This window comes from Otolemur garnettii, unplaced genomic scaffold (genome assembly GCF_000181295.1).
Source record: "Otolemur garnettii isolate 467f Iridium unplaced genomic scaffold, OtoGar3 scaffold00046, whole genome shotgun sequence".
Taxonomy (NCBI): Eukaryota; Metazoa; Chordata; class Mammalia; order Primates; family Galagidae; genus Otolemur; species Otolemur garnettii.
This window is the reverse complement of record NW_003852441.1, coordinates 620,470-641,713: the sequence shown is the minus strand read 5'-3', so window position 1 is coordinate 641,713 and position 21,244 is coordinate 620,470. Positions and strand designations below refer to the sequence as shown.

Here is a 21,244-nt window from a genome sequence, read left to right as displayed (position 1 = left end):
AAAAAAAAAAAAAAAAAAGAGTTACAGGTTACTGAACTTCTTTCTTGGCTCAGCTCCCCACCTTTGGCTTCATAGAGTCCCATTCTGTCCAGTTTTTCTTCCTCTGCTCAGAAGCCTCTGCTGAGGGTTGCTACCAGTCAGCCATCTCCCCAGAATCAAAGATCCAGAATACTTTTAATATCCTATCATTAAACTTCAGAAATACCCCAGTATTGTTACTCAGAGGGATGTTGAGGTATACAATATCCCAGATCCCAGAGGAGATTAGTGACTGAGCCTGAGCTGAGACAAAGATCCATAGCTCCAGCTGCAGGGAGACAGGTAGTATGAGCCTTTAGCCTCTACCCAATACTAAGATCACAGGAAATGGTTTTCAAGGATATTTCAGGAAGATACCATGGGATAGGAAGCGATTACAGGCCACTGCCCCAGCCCCCCATGACTGCTGGGGGAGAACTCACTTTGCTTGTGCTGCTTTGCCTCTAGGGTGACCCATGAGGATCCCCAGGTTGTTGGAGGACTCAGTTCTGCACTGGACAGTCGAAAACAGAGCTCAGAAGGGGTAAGTCTTTAATCATGTTTTTCTGCCTAGAGGCTTCTAGAGGGAAAAATCAGGCAGTCTGGCAAAGCTAGCTGGATAATTTGGCAGCACCTGGCTTGCATAGAGGGCAGGGACACACTGGGGAGAGACCCATGGAGCCCCTATGTGTTACCAGGCAGTGCCACATTTTTACCCACCCCATAAGATGACATGCAGGTGACACAAGGTTCTTATGACACTCAAGAGGAAACAGACTCAGGGAGTAGGACATAGGCCAAGGGACACCCAGAGAGCAGGCAGCAAGTAAGTGGGGATCCCATCCAAGAAATGTCTACCTCCAAAACCCCTTCTCTTCCTACCATGGGTCCTGGAGGAAGGACTCAGGGCTCAGCGCTCCTGTGGTCATCTGTTACAGTGCCCTCTGGGTAAGCCATGCTCTGACACAACTGTGACCTGTACAGGAAGGACAGTGCTGATTTAAGCCGTATCTCTGGTGGTCATTTGTTTCTGGCCTGCCAGAGCAGAACCAAAACCATTAGAAGACACGTGAGGGTGAGGGTTTTTCTGGGGAGCTGGAACAGTTGGATGGTGCCTGGAAGGGTGCTTGGGAAAGCTCTGTGTCTAGATGGAGCAAAGCCAAGGGCAGAGGCACTTTAAAGGGGAGGGTGGTACTTGTTTGAGCCCTCAGATGCAACCACAGTTTCTGCAAGATTTCAGATTACCAAAAGAGAAAAGAATTACATCTTAATGCTTCTCATGAGGTTTTTCTCTTCTTTGCCTAACTGAGAAATGTGTGTGGAAGCAGGTCTGTTTATAGAAGAGGGAAGAGGAGAGCCCTGGGAACAGCTGCCCACAACCAAAGGAACTCCTGTCAGGTCCCTGGCTAGGCTAAAAAAGGACAGTGTTCATCTGTCCTCTGGACAGGAAGGTTTGCAAAGGGCTGTTTGCTTCCTGAATACCAGTTGTTAGCCTCCTGCAGTCCCTCCCTGGTTTCCTTCTTGTTTTTATGCCTCTTCTGCAGACAGGGAACCAGGTTTCTGGAAAAAGCTCACCCCTAGAGAAAGTGAATGGGTGCTGGCCCAGCCCACTTGATCAGAGGGCATGCATCCCACTGCACTAGCCACCAGGGGTCATAGGAGAGCCAGCCAGTTCCCTTGGGTTCTTGGCATCCTATTTTTCCAAAGTACCACTGGGATGCCCAAAATGTATACAAGTCATCAAGGTTCTGATCCTCCCAATACTTGAGAAAATGTCCTCCCACCTACCGAGGGAGGGCATTAGAGAACTGGGCCGAGGCCTGCCCACACAGCCTGGTGAGGACATGTGCTCTTCCTGGCTGACTATTCAGGCCTGGGAATAGCTTTGTCCCCCAGCCAGGCTGACCTTGTTTACTCCCCTGCCTCCTGCATGCCAGGGTGTGTCCTGCTGCACCCCTGTCATTATCAATGTCCAGGCCTGGGCCTGAGCCCAGGAGATGTGGGTGACTTCTTGCCCTTTACCCTTTGGGTACGTGGCTTGGACTGGCTCCCTATTTTCAAAGGTCTGATGACTACACCATTTTTTCCACCCAGTGGTAGGCAGATGGCTTTCACGTTTGCTGCTAATGGCCACAGCCGCAGCCATGTGGGTTGTCAGGGTGCTCACCGGCTGTATGTGCCAGTGTGTATACACATACATTCTGGCCTGTGTGCAGCACTCCAGTACCTTGTCCTACCCTAAGACGTGCTGACCTACAGATGAAAATGGGACCAAGGGAAAAATTAGGAACACAAAGAAGGGAGAAAAATTGTGTAGTTACACCTCCATAAATCAAGTCCAACCAAATCAGTCATCTTTATCATTTTAAAAAAGGCAATAAAGAATATACCTAAATTCAGCATTCAAGTTAAGAGTTTAGAAAGAGAATATATAGCCCACCAGAAAGGAAAAAAAAGCAAACATACAGGAATAAATTAGAAAAAAGTCGAAGTGATTTCACAAGAGCTGGTTCTTTGGAAGGTTGACCCCCTGCCAAGCCTGGTAGCCCTAAAGAACAGAAGCAGCCCTGGTCAACCTTCCACGGCCTCATGGGGATTTTCCAAGGGCACAGGGGTGGTAGGCATTTGCATGTATTATCCTGTTGGGATTCTTGGTTACTAAACTTTCTTCTTTTTTCCAGGCAGGTAAGGGGGACTCGCCAGGTAGAGGTTGGGGGCAGGGGCATTGAACCATATTTCCTTACGTAACAGAGGATTAATTCTGAACAAGACTTTTCTGTTCCCACAATGTGTGCTACTGATTTCTTTCTCATGGGTCTTGCTATGACTTTTCTTTCTGGGACTTTTCTGTCCTCGGCCCAGAAGAGAGGTAGAGGTGGGGACTCTGACCTGGAGCCTATAGACAGCTGGCTCATAACCCAAGGAATGGTGAGGAGTCACCAGCTGAGCCGAGCCTGCTGTCCACCCTAACCCTGTCCTGTGTGATAGCCTATGCCTTCCTCTTGCTGCCTGCTGAGCCCTCGTGAATCAGACAGTACAAGGCCATATTCTCTCATGCTGACAGGGGTGCTAAATTTCCCCTCCTATTTTTGTACAATCTCCTTAAGCCATGGACTTTCAGTCCCAGAAACACCACTTCTGGTTTTCTGATATGGTCCATGCCCCTGGGCCATAAGAGTCTGGGACATCAGCAAGGATGAGGGGAGGGTCTTCTCTTTCCTTTTACTGTCTCTGGAGCTCTTGGCAGTATTCAGTTTTCCAGGATGAGCACAAGTTACTGTGGCTTTTGCTTGGGAGGGGACAGGTCTAAGAGAGCAGATCCAAAGCATCTACCCAGTCAGAAAAGCTCCCTCCAGCCCAGTGCCTATGGATTTGGCAGTCTTACTAGGTTTGATGAGTTTGTATAGTATGGTTCCTTGTGCTCACCAAGTCCTCCAAAAGTTTTTGAGACCTCTTAAAGAAATTCACAAACTTGGTGGGAACAGAGTGTAAAGAAGACAAAGCCAGGGAGTGGAGTGTCCTAAATGCAGTTGGTTCTCATGTAGCAGAGCTTGTCTAGCACAGAGACCTAGGAAGATGTCCCCTGCCTTGTTATTTAGATGGCCCTGTATGGAGAGAGGGTGACCTCACGCCAGGCCACATGCCTTGGCACAACCATTTCACCTATAACAGAGCCCATAGCTCTGTGTGGTAGGGCCCATGCTGGAGATGATGAAGAGAAAGAAAGATGACAAAAGCAGTGGGAATGCAGACCTCTCCCCCTGGGCACCATGAGATGGGGGTGGGGGAGCGCATAACTTCTCCTCTGTGCTGTGCTAGACTGTGGCCGGGGTGGGCAGCAGATCTCAGACTACAGGCAGCACAGGGGCCACCTGCTTGAGCAAGGTATGGCCAGGGAACAGGGACCTAGGCTAGGCAGTACTGCCCAGAGCCATGGGTGTCTGTCTGCCACACGGTTTGGGCTAGTGCCGTCTGCATAGTCACTCTCTCAGGTCAGGCAGGTCTCCCTCCATCTGTCACTGTGCAGATGCTCCTGATCTGGGTGAAAAGAGTTAGTGGTTCCTGGCTTGGGCCCTCATTTGCTTCTTCAGAGACAGGCTGGGCTCCATTGTCTGCACTGGAAGGATCCAGCCTCTGTGCCCTTGTGTCTATTCATCCTGCAAAAAAGGATACTGCCCACACAAACTACCCTGAGTGTGGCCTTGGTAGCTGGCGGTCACACCTGCCTCTGCCCACACGGGCTGCCTCTTTATGCCCAGCCCCACATAGAGGTCCCATCTCTAATTCTCAGAAACAAACCCAGCTAACAGCTAACCCAGCATTTCACCTGCCTGACTGCAGTTTTTTTCTTTACAACATTGTGTGTTAATTGCTTTGCCTTACTTCCCATAGTGTAGAAACTGTGAGTCTGTCTAAACCTCCCAAGTACAAATTCTTCACTTGGAAACTTTTTGTGCTATGGGTGAGATCAAGGTGCCAGTGTGGAGAACCTGTGGCCTCAGGGCCACGCGTGGCCCTCCAGGTCCCTGAGTGCGCCCCTTGACCAAATCAAACAAATTCAAGGGATTTGTACTGTAAAATTTAAGTTCACACCTGTAATCCTAGCACTCTGAGAGGTCAAGGCAGGTGGATTGCCTGAGCTAACGGATTCGGGACCAGCCTGAGCAACAGTGAGACCTCATCTCTAAAAATAGCCAAACCTTGTGACGGGCGCCTGTAGTCCCAGCTACTCAGGAGGCTGAGGCAAGAGAATCACTTGAACCCAAGAGTTTGAGGTTGCTGTGAGCTGTGATGCCACCGCACTCTACTGAGGGTGACAAGTGAGGCTCTGTCTCAAAATTAAATAAATAAGTAAATAAATAAAATTTAAGTTCAGTCAAAAGGTCACACTTGAGGATCAAGAAGACCACTTATGGCCCTGAGGCCTCAGGTCCTGTCCCCCATTGGGGTGGTGCTTAAAGTATCATGGGGGTTCATGGCTTCCCTGAAATAGCACAAGTGAGCTGCAGAGATAGCTCCCATTGCATTGAAAACTCAGGCGTGGGCTGTGGGAAGCTACAGAGGAGCACCTCATGGGCTCTTCCTCTCCCAGGCTCCAGGCATGTGAATAGCCAACACAAAAGTTGACTAACAACAGCAGGTTCATTACCGGCTGAAGAGAAATGAGATCTGTCCTGAGCAAGTGCCCAGTGCTCTGCCCTCTCTAGCTCAGGATCCTTTTGCCTCTCCTGGCTAATGGTCAGCTGAGGGTATCTCCCTTCACCAGGAAGATATCTTGTTGTGAGTATAGGTCAAAACAAGAGGAAAGTAGGTTAGTAAAAGAATTTGCTTCTGCCAAAACCCAGGTAGGCTTGGGCCTGCGGGGGAGGGACCCTACTTAGTTCTGGAGGTCCTTAAGCCCTTCCTACTCAGGACAGACGATCAGTAACCCTGGGAAGACCAAACATATCTCTCTCCCCTGGGCAGGTGACCCTCCTGATCTCTGAGGCAGAGCTGCCCCTGCGTGCAGTTCCAAGTGAGAAACAGCTGACAGCAGGATAGCTCATCCATCACTCAGATCAAAACCTGCCAGTTTGGGCACAGGAGATGCCAGACTCTGAAGATGGACAGGGCTGGCCTAACACTGCCGCAGCTGAGCCGGCCCAGGCCTATGTTGTATTAGCTTTCATTCTTTTTCTCTCTTTGTATCTCTTCTTCCTTTCTGTTTCCTTCCTCAAACTCACACCCTTCTTCAGACCACTTGGATCAGCCTTCAGCTTGGGCCACTGCCCAGGAAGATGTTAAAGCCATGGCTCCCCAGAGCCAGCAGTCTTCTTAGGGGTCTGCTGGGCCAACCCTTCATTTGAGATGAGGGTGCTGGGGCCTTCCAGACACGGGGTGATGCGCCCAAAGGCACAGGGCAGATGGAGCCCCCTAATACTCAGTGTAGCACTCTCTTTTCCAGCCAGGGCCCAGCCTCTAAGAGAAAGGAGCCACAGCTTCTTCAGTTCGTATTTTCATAGCAGTATATATGTGTGGTCTGTCTGATGGCACCTGCATTGTTAATAGGAACTCTGCCCTGTTATAAGGCATTTATTTAGGGGGGCAGGAGGTCTAGGTAGCTAAGGTTTTGTGTCTGGCCACAAGAAAGTCAACCCCTGCCTTACATTTTATAAACTTAGCTTGTTAACCAACACCCTGCTCCACAGTGGTTCATGCCCTGAGGCCAAGTGCCTTTCATGCTGTAACGAGTCAATTCCAATAATTTCTGACATCCCTGGGTTTGCGATTTAGAAGATGGATGCACCAACCTGGAAGGATGGGATTCTGAGTCATGAGCATTAGAAGCTAAATACAACCTAGCAGTTACCTTATTACACAGATAAGGAAACCAAAGCCAAGTATTGCCCTTGCCTCTGCTCCTGCTTCTCCATGCAAATCTCTGAGGCTTCTTAGGACTGAAGCAGCTGGGAACTATCCGGTGAAGAAACCGGCAGCTGGGAACTATCTGGTAAAGAAACTGGTGTCCAGAGAGAGGCAACTTGCCCCAGGTCCAGCTGCGGGTGAGCACTGCCCACAGCAGGGAGCCCATCCCCACCCAGTCGCCCTCCTCTTCAGTCTGCCCCTAAACATACTACTTATTTGGAAAAACCTAGCTTCCCATGATCTAGCTTTTGAGGAATTTTGTTTGAGCAGGTGAGTTTCTCAGATATCATTGTTTAATTTCTGAGCATGCTGACTCTCAAGATTAATCTTCAAAGAAGAAAATTGGAACATGATCTCAGACCTCAAGGGATTTTTTTTTAACAATAACAATGTTATTTTTTTTAACAATAACAATAATAAAAATGTGAAGGTTTAAGGCCCATGACCCCTTAAATGGCTTTTATTTCAAGCCTTTACAACACATTGAAAAGCTTAGGATATCTAATCTCAGTTTCTCCTATGTGGATGAAAGCTGGACAGGTGTAAAAAAGGGCCGTGCGTACTCTACCTACTCTTGTGGGGTTAATTTGCTCTTTGGAGATGCAGCTGACTTTCTAAGCTCCAGTTCTGGAGACTTGGTACAGCAGCCATCCTCCCAGAGCCCAGGCATTCTGACCCACAGGCACCAAAGTAGTGACAATTGGCATCACCTATTCCATGACCATGTCCCTCTAGAAGGCCTGCCAACACGTGGAACAGCAGATCCCCTGCTTGTGCCTGCACATAAAAGTCAGCCCCTGCCCGTGTTGCCTTCACCACTGTTAGCACATCCACTAGACATTGGAGCTCCACCCTGAGCAAGAGACCACGTGCTCTCTGTCCCTAGGATTCATGTCAGGGTGATAAGAACTCCCTGATATGTTTTGAGTTCAACATTCTCAAGTCCCCAATGAGTCAAAGAGATAAAATGGCAACATAGATAGTCTCTTCCTAATCTGCTTGGTGGCTGGTTTGAATCTTTCTGAAAAAATGTGGGTCTGAAGTTAGGACACAGGGCAGATTGGTCACAGCAGGGGAGTGAAGAGCTCTGGTGGCATGGCAGACACCTGCTTAGCCTGCTCCAGTCCACCTGAGGACCCCAAGCCCCACCTTCCAGCAGTAGCAAGTGTCAACCCTCAGGACTAAAGTTGTCACAGCAGGGCTGGGGATACACATTCTTTGTTCTTTTCCTTTGTGAAGGTCATGTTACTTTTTGCATGTGGTCAATGCTGAGGCAGTCCTCTTACTGCTTATTTTAACTTTATTTTTAACCTAGATCATGATATTGGAATGAAGCCAGCTAAAGATATAGTGTTGGCATTTTTTCTCTAGAAATAGTGGGCTTACAAGGGAGCCCCCAGAAGGTACCTCCCTGACCCAGGAGGGTCAACTGGATCAAAGGCCATCACCCCATTTCTCTAGGCTGGGAGCCAATATTCCATTGACATGGATTCCCAGGGATTAAAGGTTACCTCACTTCTTACCACCTCACATCAGACAGCAACTTAAATATTATTAGCCACATGCATTTTTCAGGATCTCTGCCCCCAAGGCCCTGTTGGCTTGGGGCCCATCCCCCCATTCCCCCTACCCCACCCACCCACCCACTACCCCATGCTACTCTCTGTTTTCAGTTGAACTCCTTTTCTTTGCTGAAGCACAAGATGGTCATGGACAGCTGAAAAGAAAGGACAAGACTAAAGGAAACTATTGCATTCAGGGCTCAGGGTTGCTTCCTGACTTTTTTCCCTTAAAGAGACAGAGAAGACTAAAGTCTCACAGTCCCTTTTGTCATCAGAGCCCTTATTTTTGCTGTGTTTCTGTTGGTGGTTAAATGTACTTGCCTCTGTCCACCAAGCCACACTGAGGCTGTTGAAGCACGTGCCTCCCTGGTGCCTCTCATAAATGCACTAGCACACATTTTGAAAAACTCTCAGCTGAGCAAATAGAGCCCCCAACATCTCCCAGGGCTGATGGGTACCCTGGCCACCCCTCGCCACACCTGCACCCTGCTCTGGGCAGGGTGCCAGTCAACCTCCCTGTCACATCAGGGCCCACACCTAGCTCCTCCAGTCACCCCTGGACTGGGCTCTACAGTCTTTAGTCAGTATTCCTTGGACTGTCCTGGCAGGTGAGTTCAGAATCAGACAGCCTGACAGCGCTTTCCTGAGATTAGAAGAGGCTTTGCAGCCCTGGGCCAACAGGCCCCATGACTGAGAGTGGACACACATAGTCAAAAAGTTCTCCATTTCAAGAATGGGTGCTGCCACCTCCTGCTCGCCTGCCCTGCCGGGCAGCTTGCTTCTTATAATTTGCAACTCATTGCTTTCCTCACCTGCCATTTCACATGTGGCTGCCCTATGTTGCTGTGTGTGCTGTGCCAGTTGTGTTTTTTGCTCTGTGTACGTTTTGGTTGCGTTCGGGGTTGCTTTTGACGATTTCCTTTGTTCCGGTGTTCTGTCTCCCTTGCTGGCTGTGCGGGGCTGCCTGGCCCGCTGCTTGCTGCCTCCATAGATCCCCGTTGCGCAGCCCTCTGTCATGGACGACATTGAGGTGTGGCTCAGGATGGACCTGGTGAGACTCAACTTTTATATCTCGTGTGTGGGGTGTGAACAAGCAGAGGACAGGCCTCAGGGGACGTTGGTCCCATCCAGGAGAGGGAGGTCCAAGGCAGGCTCAGCATCTGCAGCTGCCTGTTCGCCACAGCTCACCTTCCTCCCCACTTAGCCTACGGCCACTGGTGCAGTGTTAACTCCCTGGCCAGTTGGGATGGAAACGCCTAGGGGCAGCCTCCCTCATCTCAGGCCCAGGGAGGGCAGAGCTGGGGTATGAGCCCACCTGCAGCTGCTCCAGAACACACCTTTGCATTCCCCCAAGTTCTTTTCTATTCAAGGGTGTGTGTGCCTTTTATGGGGGAGGTGTTTTTGGTTTGGGGTTTTTGGAGGGAGGTTTCTTTTTTTTTTCTTTTAATGTGACATATACACACAGTGGTTTTGTTTTTAATTTGCTGTCATTCCCATTCCTGATTTTTATTCAAAAGAACCCCTGGCTGGGGCTAATATCTGTAATCCCAGCACTTTGGAAGGCCAAGGTGGTAGGATCACTTGAGGCCAAGAGTTTGAACCAGTCTGGGCAACAGCAAGACCTGGTCTCTAGAAAAAATTAAAAAATTGCCAGGTGTGGTGGTACATACCTATAATCCCAGTTACTCAGGAGGCTGAGGTAGGAGGATCGCTTGAGCTCAGGAGTTTGAAGTTGCTGTGAGCTAGGCTGAGGCCACAGTACTCCAGCCTGCCCTAAAGATCACTGAAGACCACTATCTCCGTATTAGATAAGGATATGCATCTAAAAACAGCAGCAGGTTCCCAGAAAGGAGAGCTACAGTCTCTGGGGCTATCAGAATCACTGGGCCATCCCTTTGTTTCTTACAAAACTCTTTGACTGAGCAGTGGGCTGTGGGGGGCCCGGAGGCAGGGCTGTTGGCCAGTGGCTGATGAAGAAGTGTACTCTGGGAGGGAAGTGGCTTTCTAGTTGGGTCCTCCCCCAGACCTGGAGACACCTCATCTCTTGCTCCCAGCTGCCTCCTCTTCAAAGGACCTTGTCCCCAGAGCAGAAGCCTCTTGAGTTCTTTAACCACAGGGTCAGCCTGGCTGTCTATGGGCTGGTAACTTGGCCACCTTTCACACTGGGATAGTAGGCCTCAGGTCAGGGCCTCTTAGTGCTCTGATCCTCTTCCCTGGAAGGCCAGGCTTGGCAAAGACATTCATTGCCTAATGAGGCAACCACCCAGGGGTTAGGAGAGGAAGGAAATGTCTCATTATATCTTTCCCAAGGAGATACCTCAAAATGAAATCACTTTTCATAGAAGCCAAAGCAAGAAGGGCCAAGGCCCTCACCTTCTTTTTTATTGGCCAGGGCCGGGTATGAACCTGCCACCTCCAGCCTATGGGACCGGCGCCCTACTCCTTTGAACCACAGGTGCTGCCCAGGGCAAAGGCCCTCACCTTCTAAGGGGGTACCCCAAGGGCCAGAAAAGGAAGGAACTTGTCCAGCAAGTCTACACAATGGGTCAGTGGCAGAGTCAGGAAGAACCCAAGGTGTCCTAGGCCAGCCCAGGGCTTTGTTACTTCCTTATGGTTTCCAGGGAGGCCCCTGCATACACCCCTCTTCCCCAGTGCCTGGGTAGCTCCATGAGCTCAAAAACTACTGCAGTCTCACTGCAGTCTCCAAGCAAAATCAAGTCTGACCCACTTCACAGTAGTGCACAAGAGCCTCTGTAGCTCCTTCAGGAGCCAGCAGCAGGTGGCAGGATCTGAGCCACAGAAGACTGGTGTAACTCCCTGGAGGCCATAGGACATGAGTGGAGGGACAGCACCCCTTACTGCCAAAGCATCTCCTGAGTGCCAGGCTCCGTGCCATGGGCTTTGTGGCCCTGGGTTAGCCAGGCCTCCTGCTGTTTCCAGCTGCTGCTTGGACAGTGCCTTCTTAGAACCCCTGTGGCTGGCCACAAGTGGGCATTGTGCAGAGAAGCACATGCAGCAACCTGGGTGTGCCTTGGGCTCATCTTCTTTTGGCCGCCCCTCTGTACCTCTCCCCAGGGCCTTGAGAGTGTCAAGGTCAGGGTCCTGTCCTTTGCAGCCCAGGCCACAGAACTAGCCTGCACTGTTTTTGGACTTTCTCTTTCTGGCTTTTCTGGAAGATCAAAAATCTAGAAACTATTTGGAGTTCTTTTGTTTGTTTTCTCTTTTGTTTTTTAAAAATAAAATATCTGTTTCTCCAATAAGAAGAGTAATACTTTGCTCTATAAACATCTGGAAACAGGAGGAAGTAGGAAGTTTTGCTCCAGCTGCTATGGGCAGTGCCACACCCTGGGTGGCCAAGGGTGGACAGAGGTGGCTGGGCAGGCAGGTCCAGGACCAATGCCCTAATACTACTCTCTCTGCTCCTCCCACAGAAGGGCGATGACCTGGACGAGGGCGTCACAAGTGAAGGTATGACCTGGCTGATGGGTAGACTTATAGCCTCCCTTCGAAGCTGCACAAGGGCTAGCTCCCACTCGCCAGGAAGCCCCCACTGCCAAAGCACCTACTGGCACCAGGCCCTAAGTCACAGTCTTCAAGGGTGACTCAGTCCTGCCCAGGCCTTGTGCTGATATGGGAAGTGTCATTTCTCTCATCTTGCTTATTGGGAAATGGAAGTCAGAGAGAACATGTGACTTTCAGAAGATCACAGAGCTAGTGAATAGTGGGCACTGATTGGCATCTGGGTCCCGACCCCTGGATGTTCAGTCTTGCTCAGACTTTTGCTGTGTGGTCACAGGGTGTGCAGGAGCCAGGGCGGCTGGGCCTCGGCTGATGGGCTGGAACAGCAAGGGCTAAGTTCTCCTGCACAGACACCCTCCTTGCCTGCTCCTCACAGGGACCAGACCACTCCACAGGCAGGGGGCTCTTGGAGGCCTAGGCTTTCTAGTCTTGGCACTGTATGGAGTATAGCATCACCTTCCCCTACCTCCTTCCTTCACCTGTCTCCACTGAAATGCCCCCATGTCTGCTCCCAGGCCTCCCACCAGTCAGGATCAGTTACAGCAGCCTCTCCCTGTGGGCGGGGAGGGTGGTCCCTGGCAAGTCAGTTGGGAGCTCAGCCATCTGGCTCTCTCTGCCTAACCCCTGCTGGGCTGAAAATTGACAAAATTCCAGCACACTAGTGAGCTTCACATTGCCTTCTCCAGAGACCCTCCCTGCAGGGCCTATGGCAGGACACATGGAACCCTCTCTCCTATGGAGCTCCCAGAGCCTTCCCCACCCACCAGCTCCTGGGGGTACCAGAGGAAGAAACCGAGGCTGGAGAGTTGAGGCTGGCAGAGCCTTCCCTGACGCTGGCCCCCAGGCAGCACCATGGCTCTGACTGGCTACTGACCCTGCCGCCACTGCCTCTCCCTGGCTGGTGGCCTAGAGCCTTAGCCAGCTGGAGCTGAGATGGGTGGGGGCTCATGCTAGGGTGACCCCCACCAACTCTGGCCCTTGCCTTGGTTTGTATTACAGAGTTTGATAAATTCCTTGAAGAAAGAGCCAAAGCTGCTGAAATGGTTCCTGACCTCCCCTCACCCCCCACGGAGGCTCCTGCCCCAGCCTCAAACCCTTCTGGCCGGAAGAAGCCAGAGCGCTCAGAGGATGCCCTCTTCGCCTTGTGAGCAGTTTGCCTCCCCAGATGGTGGGTCACCACTCACTCCCCACGGACACCAGGCACTGGTCATTCCTCCCATCCCCAACCCCCATGCAGCCTGCACACCTGTCTCCATGGAAATGCCACCATGTCTGCTCCCAGGCCTCCCACTAGTCAGGATCAGCTACAGGCACCTTTTTCCCTCCAGATGGTGGGATGGCCAGAGGTCACTTCCCTCCCCTGATGGGCCCCCTCTGGAAGAGCAGGCAGAGTGGCCTAGCCCAGGCAGGGTAGTCCCTTCGCACTGTGTCTTGAGCAGAGTCTTTCCTTCAGCCACCTACCTACAGAAAAGGGGCAGCCTCAGCCCCCCTCGTACCCTCCCACCCCCCAGCATGCTTGCTCCCTGTGTCCCTCTCTTCCAGGAGGGCCTTTGTGCTACTGCCTCTAGCAGAACAGGGCGCAGTTGTCCCCCAGCCTGGTTTTCCTTGGACTCTGCGTCACCTTGTGGCGCTTGGTGTAGCAGCACTTTAGAAGGCTCTGTGGGTGCCCACGGGGAGAGGGGTCTCTTACCTTCTCGAGCTTCTGTCTGTGACTTAGCTGCTAGCCCAGGCCCCACACCGGACCTGGCTCAGCAGCAGAGTCTGGGACTAAGGGCCCTGCCGGCTCCTGGCATAGGCACAGGGCCACACATGGTTGGGAGGGCAGTAGGTGCACTATTGAGGTAACACTACCACATCCCAGGCTCCCCACGCACTCTCTACACACTCACACTGCACAGCTGGCCCTGGTTCATGGAGGGGCTTACATGGGGAGGGTGTTTTGGTTTTCTAGGAGTGTCATGAGGCTTGCTAATGTGCCACATGCAGGCTTTGGTCTGGCCTGTGGTAGCCTCACACTTCTACCTCCAGGGCCCAGCAGCAGACAACTTTGCACTGTGCTTGGAGGTTCTACTGACTGAATGGCCAGACTGACACTATGACCACTGAACTCCTCCCTACCAGGGGTTCTGTGCTCCTCCCACAGACTTTCCTGACAGCCTGACCATGTCCCACCTCAGATGGCCCCCAGTCACCAATTTGCACCCTCTCCCCAAGGCAACCTTGAAGGCCGACAGAGCCTGGGGCTGAGCAGATGGAGGCTGGTGACACCTGCTTCCATCCTATATCCTCACTGATACGGTCAGCCCGTCCCACCTGACTAGATGGCCTAGATGCTGCAGGGGTCACTGCCAGAGCACCAGCCCAAGCAGGAGAAAGGGCTGGGCATCACCTGAGCAGAGACTAATGACATGGTCTCTGGGGAACATTTAGGATGGAGACAGCAGCTGGGGGCCATGCCAAGCACCAGCAGGAACAATTCCAGTAGAAAGTGGGGACATTGCCCAACCCAGAAGCCGGGGCCCAGCCTAGCTAGAAGAGTCTGTCTGGGGACTCATCTGGCAGGACTGGCTGGCGATGTTACACTCCACTTTCTCAGAGGACACCCAGGAAGCTCCTCCCCGGACCTTGGCCAGCCTGACTCCCTGGCGGTACATGCCATGCCTTCCACCTCAGCTCTGACCTGCAGTCAGCCTGTGCTTCTCAGCAGCATTTCTCAAAGGCAGAGCCATCTTGGGCTCTGGTTCCTGGTGTGGGGACAGGACCATATATGGTTGGGAGGGACCACCTTAGATGCTGATGCTTCTGAAGACCGCTGGCTTGACGTGACTGCAGAGAAGATGGCTGGGTGACCTAAGTGCGCCCAGAGACCCAGCTCTTTGGCATACAGAGCCAACTTGTGGCAGAGGGCAGCAGTGCCTAGCGCCAGCCCCAGTGTCCTATCAGGAGAGAGCCCACCTCCCTGCTATGGAAAGGGAAATCCCACTAGGCCAGCAGCCTCAAGCTCCTAGACAGAGAAGGCTCCTGGGACAGGTGCTGCCTGGGAGCCCTAGCAAAGCTGTTCCAGTACCCACAACCAGAGCTGCCTCCAGCCTACCCAACTACAACTGGCTGGCCAGGCATGGCCTAGAGAGGCATGGCTGCCCCCAGGGGAAGCAGGTGGTGATGGGCAACCAAGTGTCTCCTGCCTTCCCAGCCTAGAGTCCCCCCTCTGGCGGCTTTCAAGGCCCCTGCCCACACCTGTCCAGAGGTAGCCTGCCCCTACCAGTAGGCAGAGTGGCGCTTGAGGCCTACACAAGAAGTAGGTGCTGCCTCAGTGCCCTGGAGGGAGCACCACTCAGCCCTGGTGGGATATCTGTCCTGAGGCCTCTACCCTTCACCCCCTCTGGGGAGCATAATCCTCAGGCCACCTGGTTAGGGAAGGGGCAGAGCCCGGGTAAGAAAGCTATTGTTAGAAATCACAGATACAGTATGTACTTAATTACACTAAATTATTTCTGGGATTCCTCATAAGCACTAATTATACCTGATTAGAGGTTAAAATATTTATTTTGTCAAAATATTTTCTTGGGGATGTGTTTAACCTTTTATGTGTTCATTGTGTGCTGAGATGTAGAAACTAACCATTTCCTTCCGCCTACCTTTTTGGCCAGTGGGCAGCAGTTAATGGCTCCACCCGGAGTTAGACCCCAGGCACGGTGGTCCCCACCCAGTCACAGAGCAGGTGCAATGAGGGAATTAGAGCCAAAGGGGTTGTTGCTGGTTTAGGCAGAGGAAAAGGTAACTGTTTGTCTTCCTGTCTTTCTGTCCATCAGCCCCTCTGTGAGTGACCGTGCCTTGGCTCACTCCCCTTCCCTCCTCACCCAGTGGTCTCAGGACCTGTGCTGTCACTCCAGCTGCTCTGGAGGGGAGAATCTGGCACCATGGCAGTGATCCTCAGTGGCCCAACTAGGAGGGTGGTGACCAGGGCTCTGACAGGGCAGAATGCTGCCAGGTGCCACACTCCTACCCTTGGACCTCACACGTACACGACCCAGTCTTCTGGGTGGTTCATTTGGGGCCAGGGCAGTTCCAGACAGCTTGGGCAGAGCAGTGTGGAGAAGCACTTGCTCATGGCCTGGGCTCAGCCCCTGGCACTGCCACGTAGCCCCTGGGAGCTCCTCTCCATGGTCTGCTATTGGTATGTCTGTCCCACTTGGTTACAGCCAGTCTTCCTCACCCACAGAGAAGTGTGTTTCCACCTCGAAGACAATCCCCATAGGCCCTGAAGTGCCCACCTTCCCCAGCACCCATCTCCAGCCTATCCTGTCCATGGGTCCAAGCCTCCCCTGCAGCCACTGGCCCCCAGCAGCAGTTGTCAGCCCCTAAGTCAGAGCTGCTGCTCTCTACACAAACCTCCAGGCTCTCCTGGAGGAGGGCATCAAACTTTATTTCCTAAAGTTTGCACTTAATTTATGAGAGTTCTCAGGATTGTTGGGTCTGTTAAAAAGAGGACTGTGTTAAGTTCATTGTCCACTCGTCCTAGATGTCTGATGTTCTTGTCCTTGTTCATTTCCATGGGCAGAGCTGGTTCTGGAGGGCAGATCAGTGTATGCAAAGCTTAGAGTGTCCATCTACCCCACTGGCCCTCCTTCCAGATACCATTTCTCTAATTTGGATTCTTGCATGTAAAATACTCCACAATAAAGAAATAATTAAGCAAACTATTCCTGTGTGATCTTTGTCAAGTCAATTGTGACTGTACCCCCTTGCCTTTGAGCAGGGACTGCCATGGGGACCCTTACTCCACTCATTCCCTGACACTTAAGCAGGTTTATTGAGATGTAATTCACATAATATACGATTTGCCCACTTAAGGTGTACAATTAGGCTGGGTGTGGTGGCTCATGCCTCATGCTTGTAATCCTAGCTCTCTGGGAGGCCAAGGTGGGAGGATCACTTGAGCTCAGGAGTTGGAGACCAGGCTGAGCAAGAGTGAGACCCCATCTCTACTCAAAATAGAAAAACTAGTTGAGTGTGGTGCACACCTGTAGTCCCAGCTCCTCAAGAGACTGATGCAGAAGGATTGTTTGAACCCAGGAATTTAAGGTTGTTATGAGCTAAGCTGATGTCACGGCACTCCAGCCTGAGTGACAGAGTGAAATTTTGTCTAAATAAATAAAGTGTATGGTTAAGTAGTGTTTAGTACTCTGCACACAGAGTTAGGCGATCATCACCACAGTCCATTTTAGAACATTTTCACCCCCGCCCCCGCCTGCCTAATCTTTTTAAAAAGACTTCTCCCCCCTCTCCTCCTGTCCAGAAGTGGGAGCCTGGAGGCCCAGAGGCAGAGGGGGTCTTGAGGGGTTGGGTGTGGGAGCCTGCAGAACCTGTGCCTTCTCCAGGTAGCTTGGGGAGGCTGAGAGCCCTTTAATCCCTTTGTCTCCTAGGGCTTGAATATGGGCCTCAAGTGGAGTGGACTTATTGTGCCCAGTGAACCTGGAATAGGCACCAAAACATCTGCCCAGGCTCTTGCTGTGCACGTGAGGACACTGAGGACTGTTGAGTCACCTGAGGCTGCACAGTGGGGAGCAGCAGAGCCAGCAGCACCCAGACCCAGACCTGGGACTCCCAGACCAGGGCTGTTGAGGAACAGGCAGACAGGACACCATCTTTATGGCTAGCAAGTGAAACTGCCCCCAGCTCTGAACACCAGCTCTTCTGGGGCTCCCCTGCCTGCTGATAGGAGGCAGGTGGATCTATGGCAGAGGACATGTTGGGACTACCACCATCACCAGCTCCAGCTAGAAGTGGCAGCACACAGATCCCTTGGGTCAGAGTGACATAGAGGCCCCCACACCAGGGCTAGTAGGAGAGTTAACTTCTGAAATGAGGGAGGCCTTCAAATCCATGTTCCCTTGAACAGACTATATGGACCTTGAGCTCATTCTATGTTCCCAGCCCTGTGCTAGGAACTGTGTGCATGGAAAGAGGCCCAAGCTATGTCCCTGCCCTGTGAGAGTAGGCTAGCCCCAGACACTACCATGGATTCTCCAGGACATCTGGTCTTCTCATGCTTTCAGCAGTATTCCTGAGAGCATGCTGTGTGCCAGGTTGGTGCCAGAGGGAAGGGGCAGGGCTATTCCCCTCCTGCTCTCAGGAGCTCAGAGCCTGATGCTCTTCCCAGAATCAAGAACACTCTGCAGCCAGTAAGTGCTGGAACCCTCCCTCAGGGCCTGCAGAATGGGGAAGCTCTGAGCAAGTAGCCAAACCTCAGAGCACTCAAGCTGGGAGAGCTGCAGTGGTGGGTAGCCCAGCCACATGGCAAAGGAGGGTGGCCGGGCAACTCTGACTCAACTAACCTGCCTCCCGGCAGGGACTCAAGTTCCCTCAAGGACACTTGCCAAAGCTCATTTTCCCATTTTGGGACATGCTAAAGTTAAGCAGCATCAGGCTTTCTTTGTCCAAGATGGAGGTGGTTTGTGACCCAGACTCCTCATTTGGAGACGGCATATGGGGCATTTGTTGGTTATGGAAGGAACTAATTAATCAAATAGAGGAATTTATTGTTTCATATAAGTGAAAATCAGCTTCAGGCACAGCTGGATCCAGGTACTTATGAATTTGGTGAGGCATCAGCTTCAGGCACAGTGGGATCTAGGTGAGTAATCTGCCTCTCTGTAAGTCTTGGCTGAGCTTTCTTTGGGTTGGCTCTTCCATGTAGTTGACTCCATCCATCCATCTGGCTGTCCTATTGTGAACACTGTGATCCTGTCATGGCTCATGTTCCCCCTGCTCATTAGTCTCCTACTGAAGCACCACTGAAGACCCCAAGAGAAGGGTCTCCTTTGGGTCCTGAAGGGTGGAGGAGGGCCAAATCAGAGACCTTGAATAGACATGACTCACCCAGAAATTCCATCAGTTTATTTCCAAGGAGCCCCTGTCAGAGCTCTCTGGGTAGACCTCAAAGGAGTCTGGCAAGGGCATCTAAGTCCAGGCCATCAATAGCCCAGGAAGCAAAATCTCTATTCTCAGCATTGGGGAGTCAATGGGAAGATTCAGATACTGTATCAAGAGGCCTCTACCATCCATCTCCTCCCCACCCCACCCCCACCTCATGCCTCCCTGGGGTTGTAGGTTTCAATGCAGGTGCCTAAGTCAGTGTCTCCATCTAGTCTTTACTCTGATATGTAAAACAGCATCATGGGTGGCCTTTTTATTACAACATTTACAAATGAATGACACCAGGGAGGGATAGGGACTGTGGAGAAAGGTTCTCTACAGCTCTGGCTATAAAGGGACAGCCATTGTCAAGCTCAAGGTTGCTCAACAAATCCAGCCCCCAGGTGAAATTTTATATGTTTTGACAATTCAAAGTCATAATCAACTTTATTTATTTTTATTTTTTTAGAGACAGAGCCTTAAGCTGTCGCCCCAGGTAGAGTGCGGTAACATCACAGCTCACAGCAACCTCCAACTCCTGGGCTCAAGCAATTCTCCTGCATCCGCCTCCCAAGTAGCTCGGACTACAGGTGCCCATCACAACACCTGGCTATTTTTTGTTGTTTGGCGGGCCTGGGCTGGATCCAACCTGCCAGCTCAGGTGTATGTGGCTGGTGCCTTAGCTGCTTGAACCACAGGGGCCGAGCCCAACTTTATTTATTTTTTTTTTTTGAGACATAGTCTCACTTGGGTCACCTTTGGTAGAGTGCTGCCAAGACATCTTAGCTCACAGCAACCTCAAACTCTTGGGGTCAAGTGATCCTCTTGCCTCAGCCACCCAAGTAGCTTGTACTACAGGCGCTTGACATAAGACCTGTATATTTTTTAGAGAAGGAGGTCTTGCTCTGGCTCAGGCTGGTCTTGAACCTGTGAATTCAGGCAATCCACCTGCCTCAGCCTCCCAAATGGTAGGATTACAGGAGTGTACCTCCATGTCTGGCCATAATCAACTTATGACTGTATTTGGCCTGTGGAGGTCAGATAATGCCTGTGGTACCCTCTGATTCTCCCTGCCTCGACTGGACCCTTATTCAATCTGCACTTGGCCTCTCCCAGCACAGCCAGTTTAGACCTGCAGGAAGCAGGTGTCCCAACCTTCATTCTCCATGCCTGTGAGTCTCAGCCCTCACTGAATGGCAGGCTTTGGGCTTCAGCTACCTCTCCTAAGAAGGGTTTGTTGAGGGGCCCATCATGACCTCGAGATCCCACCACGCTGTGAGCCTCAGCAGTGGGTCTGAGGGGGACAGACCAGATCATGGAGCCTCAGAGAGGGCTGGAAGACTTGCCAGCTCATAGCAGAGGTCACACTGGAATCACAGCACAAGGTTTATTCAGGACCAGAATCATCCATGTCAATGGTCATCTGGTTTCATTATACACAGAGGAGAAAAAGGGGAGGAGAACTCTGCCTCCCCACCGTGGCTTCCCACAGCTGCCGCTGGGCCATAATCTGGGCATGTTCCAGCTTAGCTCCCGCAGCAGTGAAGGATAAGCAGCGCCAGGAAAGGTGGCGGGAGCTCCGGGAGTAGGGATTGGTTTCAGTAGGCTCCTAGGCAATGTGGAAGGTGGCAGAACGCAGGTATCCTGCCCCGGACCTGCCCCTCCACCCACCACTGAGCTCGCGGCACTGATGGTGGCATAGCTAGGCAGGAAGAGAGGCCTGGGAAGGGCCCCGGTGGTGCTGAACGCCTGCTCAAAATGACTCGAACCCCACAGAAGCTGCCTCCCAGTCTCTAAGACGCTCAGGGAGGAAGGGGGTAGACGCGAACCCCTATCTCCTAGTTGGCAGAGCCGAGGTCCCGGGTCAGCCCGTCCTGCTCTCCCAGACGCACACCTGGCGACAGTCCCCGCCAGGTGTTTAGCCTGGAGGCTGGGCCTGGCCAACCCGCCCTGCCGCCCCACCCCGCCCCCCTGGGTCGAACTGACGCGGTGCACGTGACCCAGGGCCCGGCTCCCGGGAGTTACGTGCTGACGCCGCGTCACCCCACTCCGGGCAGACACCCATTGGCTGCGCCAGGCCCCTGCGGGCGGGGCCAGTCTGGCTCGGCGCCCCTACCCAGGGCAGCTGCCCGGCCTCTCTGCCTGTCCTTTCCCGGGCAAAATAAGGGGTAACAGAGCTGCGAGGTCCTGGGCAAGTCGTTTCACTTACTCTTGCCTCAGTTTCCTCATCTCTTCATCTGTAAAATATGATAGCTTATAACAGCCCCATCCTCTTAAGGCTGTTGGGAGAAATGAATGGGTTAATAGGCGGTACAAGGAAGTATTTGGCACACCGAAGCCCTCAGTTGTCCACAGTGCAGAACCTGCTGGTACAAGTCACTTTTGACCACGCCGGACCCCCGCCTCCTCCTACCCATACCAGGGTAGAGGGGTTTGTGTCCACGTTCCTTCTGGATGCCAAGACAAGCAGGTTCCCTTGAAAAACGAGCCCCACCCTCACCTTGAGGTTTGTCCTGGTAATCCCAGACCATGAAGCAAAGATGTAAACCCCTCTCGCCCTACTTTGGACTATAGCCCATGGGAGTTCAATCAGGTTTCAGTTTCAACTAGCATTCCTGGACTACAGGTCTCCTGCTGACCTTGATTTACCCTCTTTCACTTAACTCCTGCAGTTATGGAGTGTATACTTACTAAGCTATACTCTTTACATATGTGGCAAAGTCATTTAAAGAATAGTGAGGCTGGGGCAGCGCCTGTGGCTCAAAGGAGTAGGACACCGGCCCCATATGCTGGAGGTGGTGGGTTCAAACCCAGCCCTGGCC

At 52.1% G+C, this 21,244-nt stretch overlaps 1 protein-coding gene across 3 annotated transcripts in view; it reads left to right on the top strand.

Annotated features, from left to right (window-relative positions):
- TOM1L2 (target of myb1 like 2 membrane trafficking protein) overlaps positions 1 to 15,044 on the top strand; it is a 137,519-nt gene extending 122,475 nt beyond the window's left edge. For 2 of the 3 annotated variants that reach the window (XM_003791034.3, XM_003791035.3), the window contains 4 exons: positions 487 to 562; positions 8,977 to 9,036; positions 11,417 to 11,453; positions 12,504 to 15,044. In XM_003791034.3, coding sequence (XP_003791082.1) covers positions 487 to 562; positions 8,977 to 9,036; positions 11,417 to 11,453; positions 12,504 to 12,652 — 322 coding nt within the window. In that variant the 3' untranslated portion in view covers positions 12,653 to 15,044. The remainder of the gene's footprint in view (positions 1 to 486; positions 563 to 8,976; positions 9,037 to 11,416; positions 11,454 to 12,503) is intronic. The other variant, XM_023514005.1, reaches the window with a different exon arrangement.
- Positions 15,045 to 21,244: the final 6,200 nt, after the last annotated feature.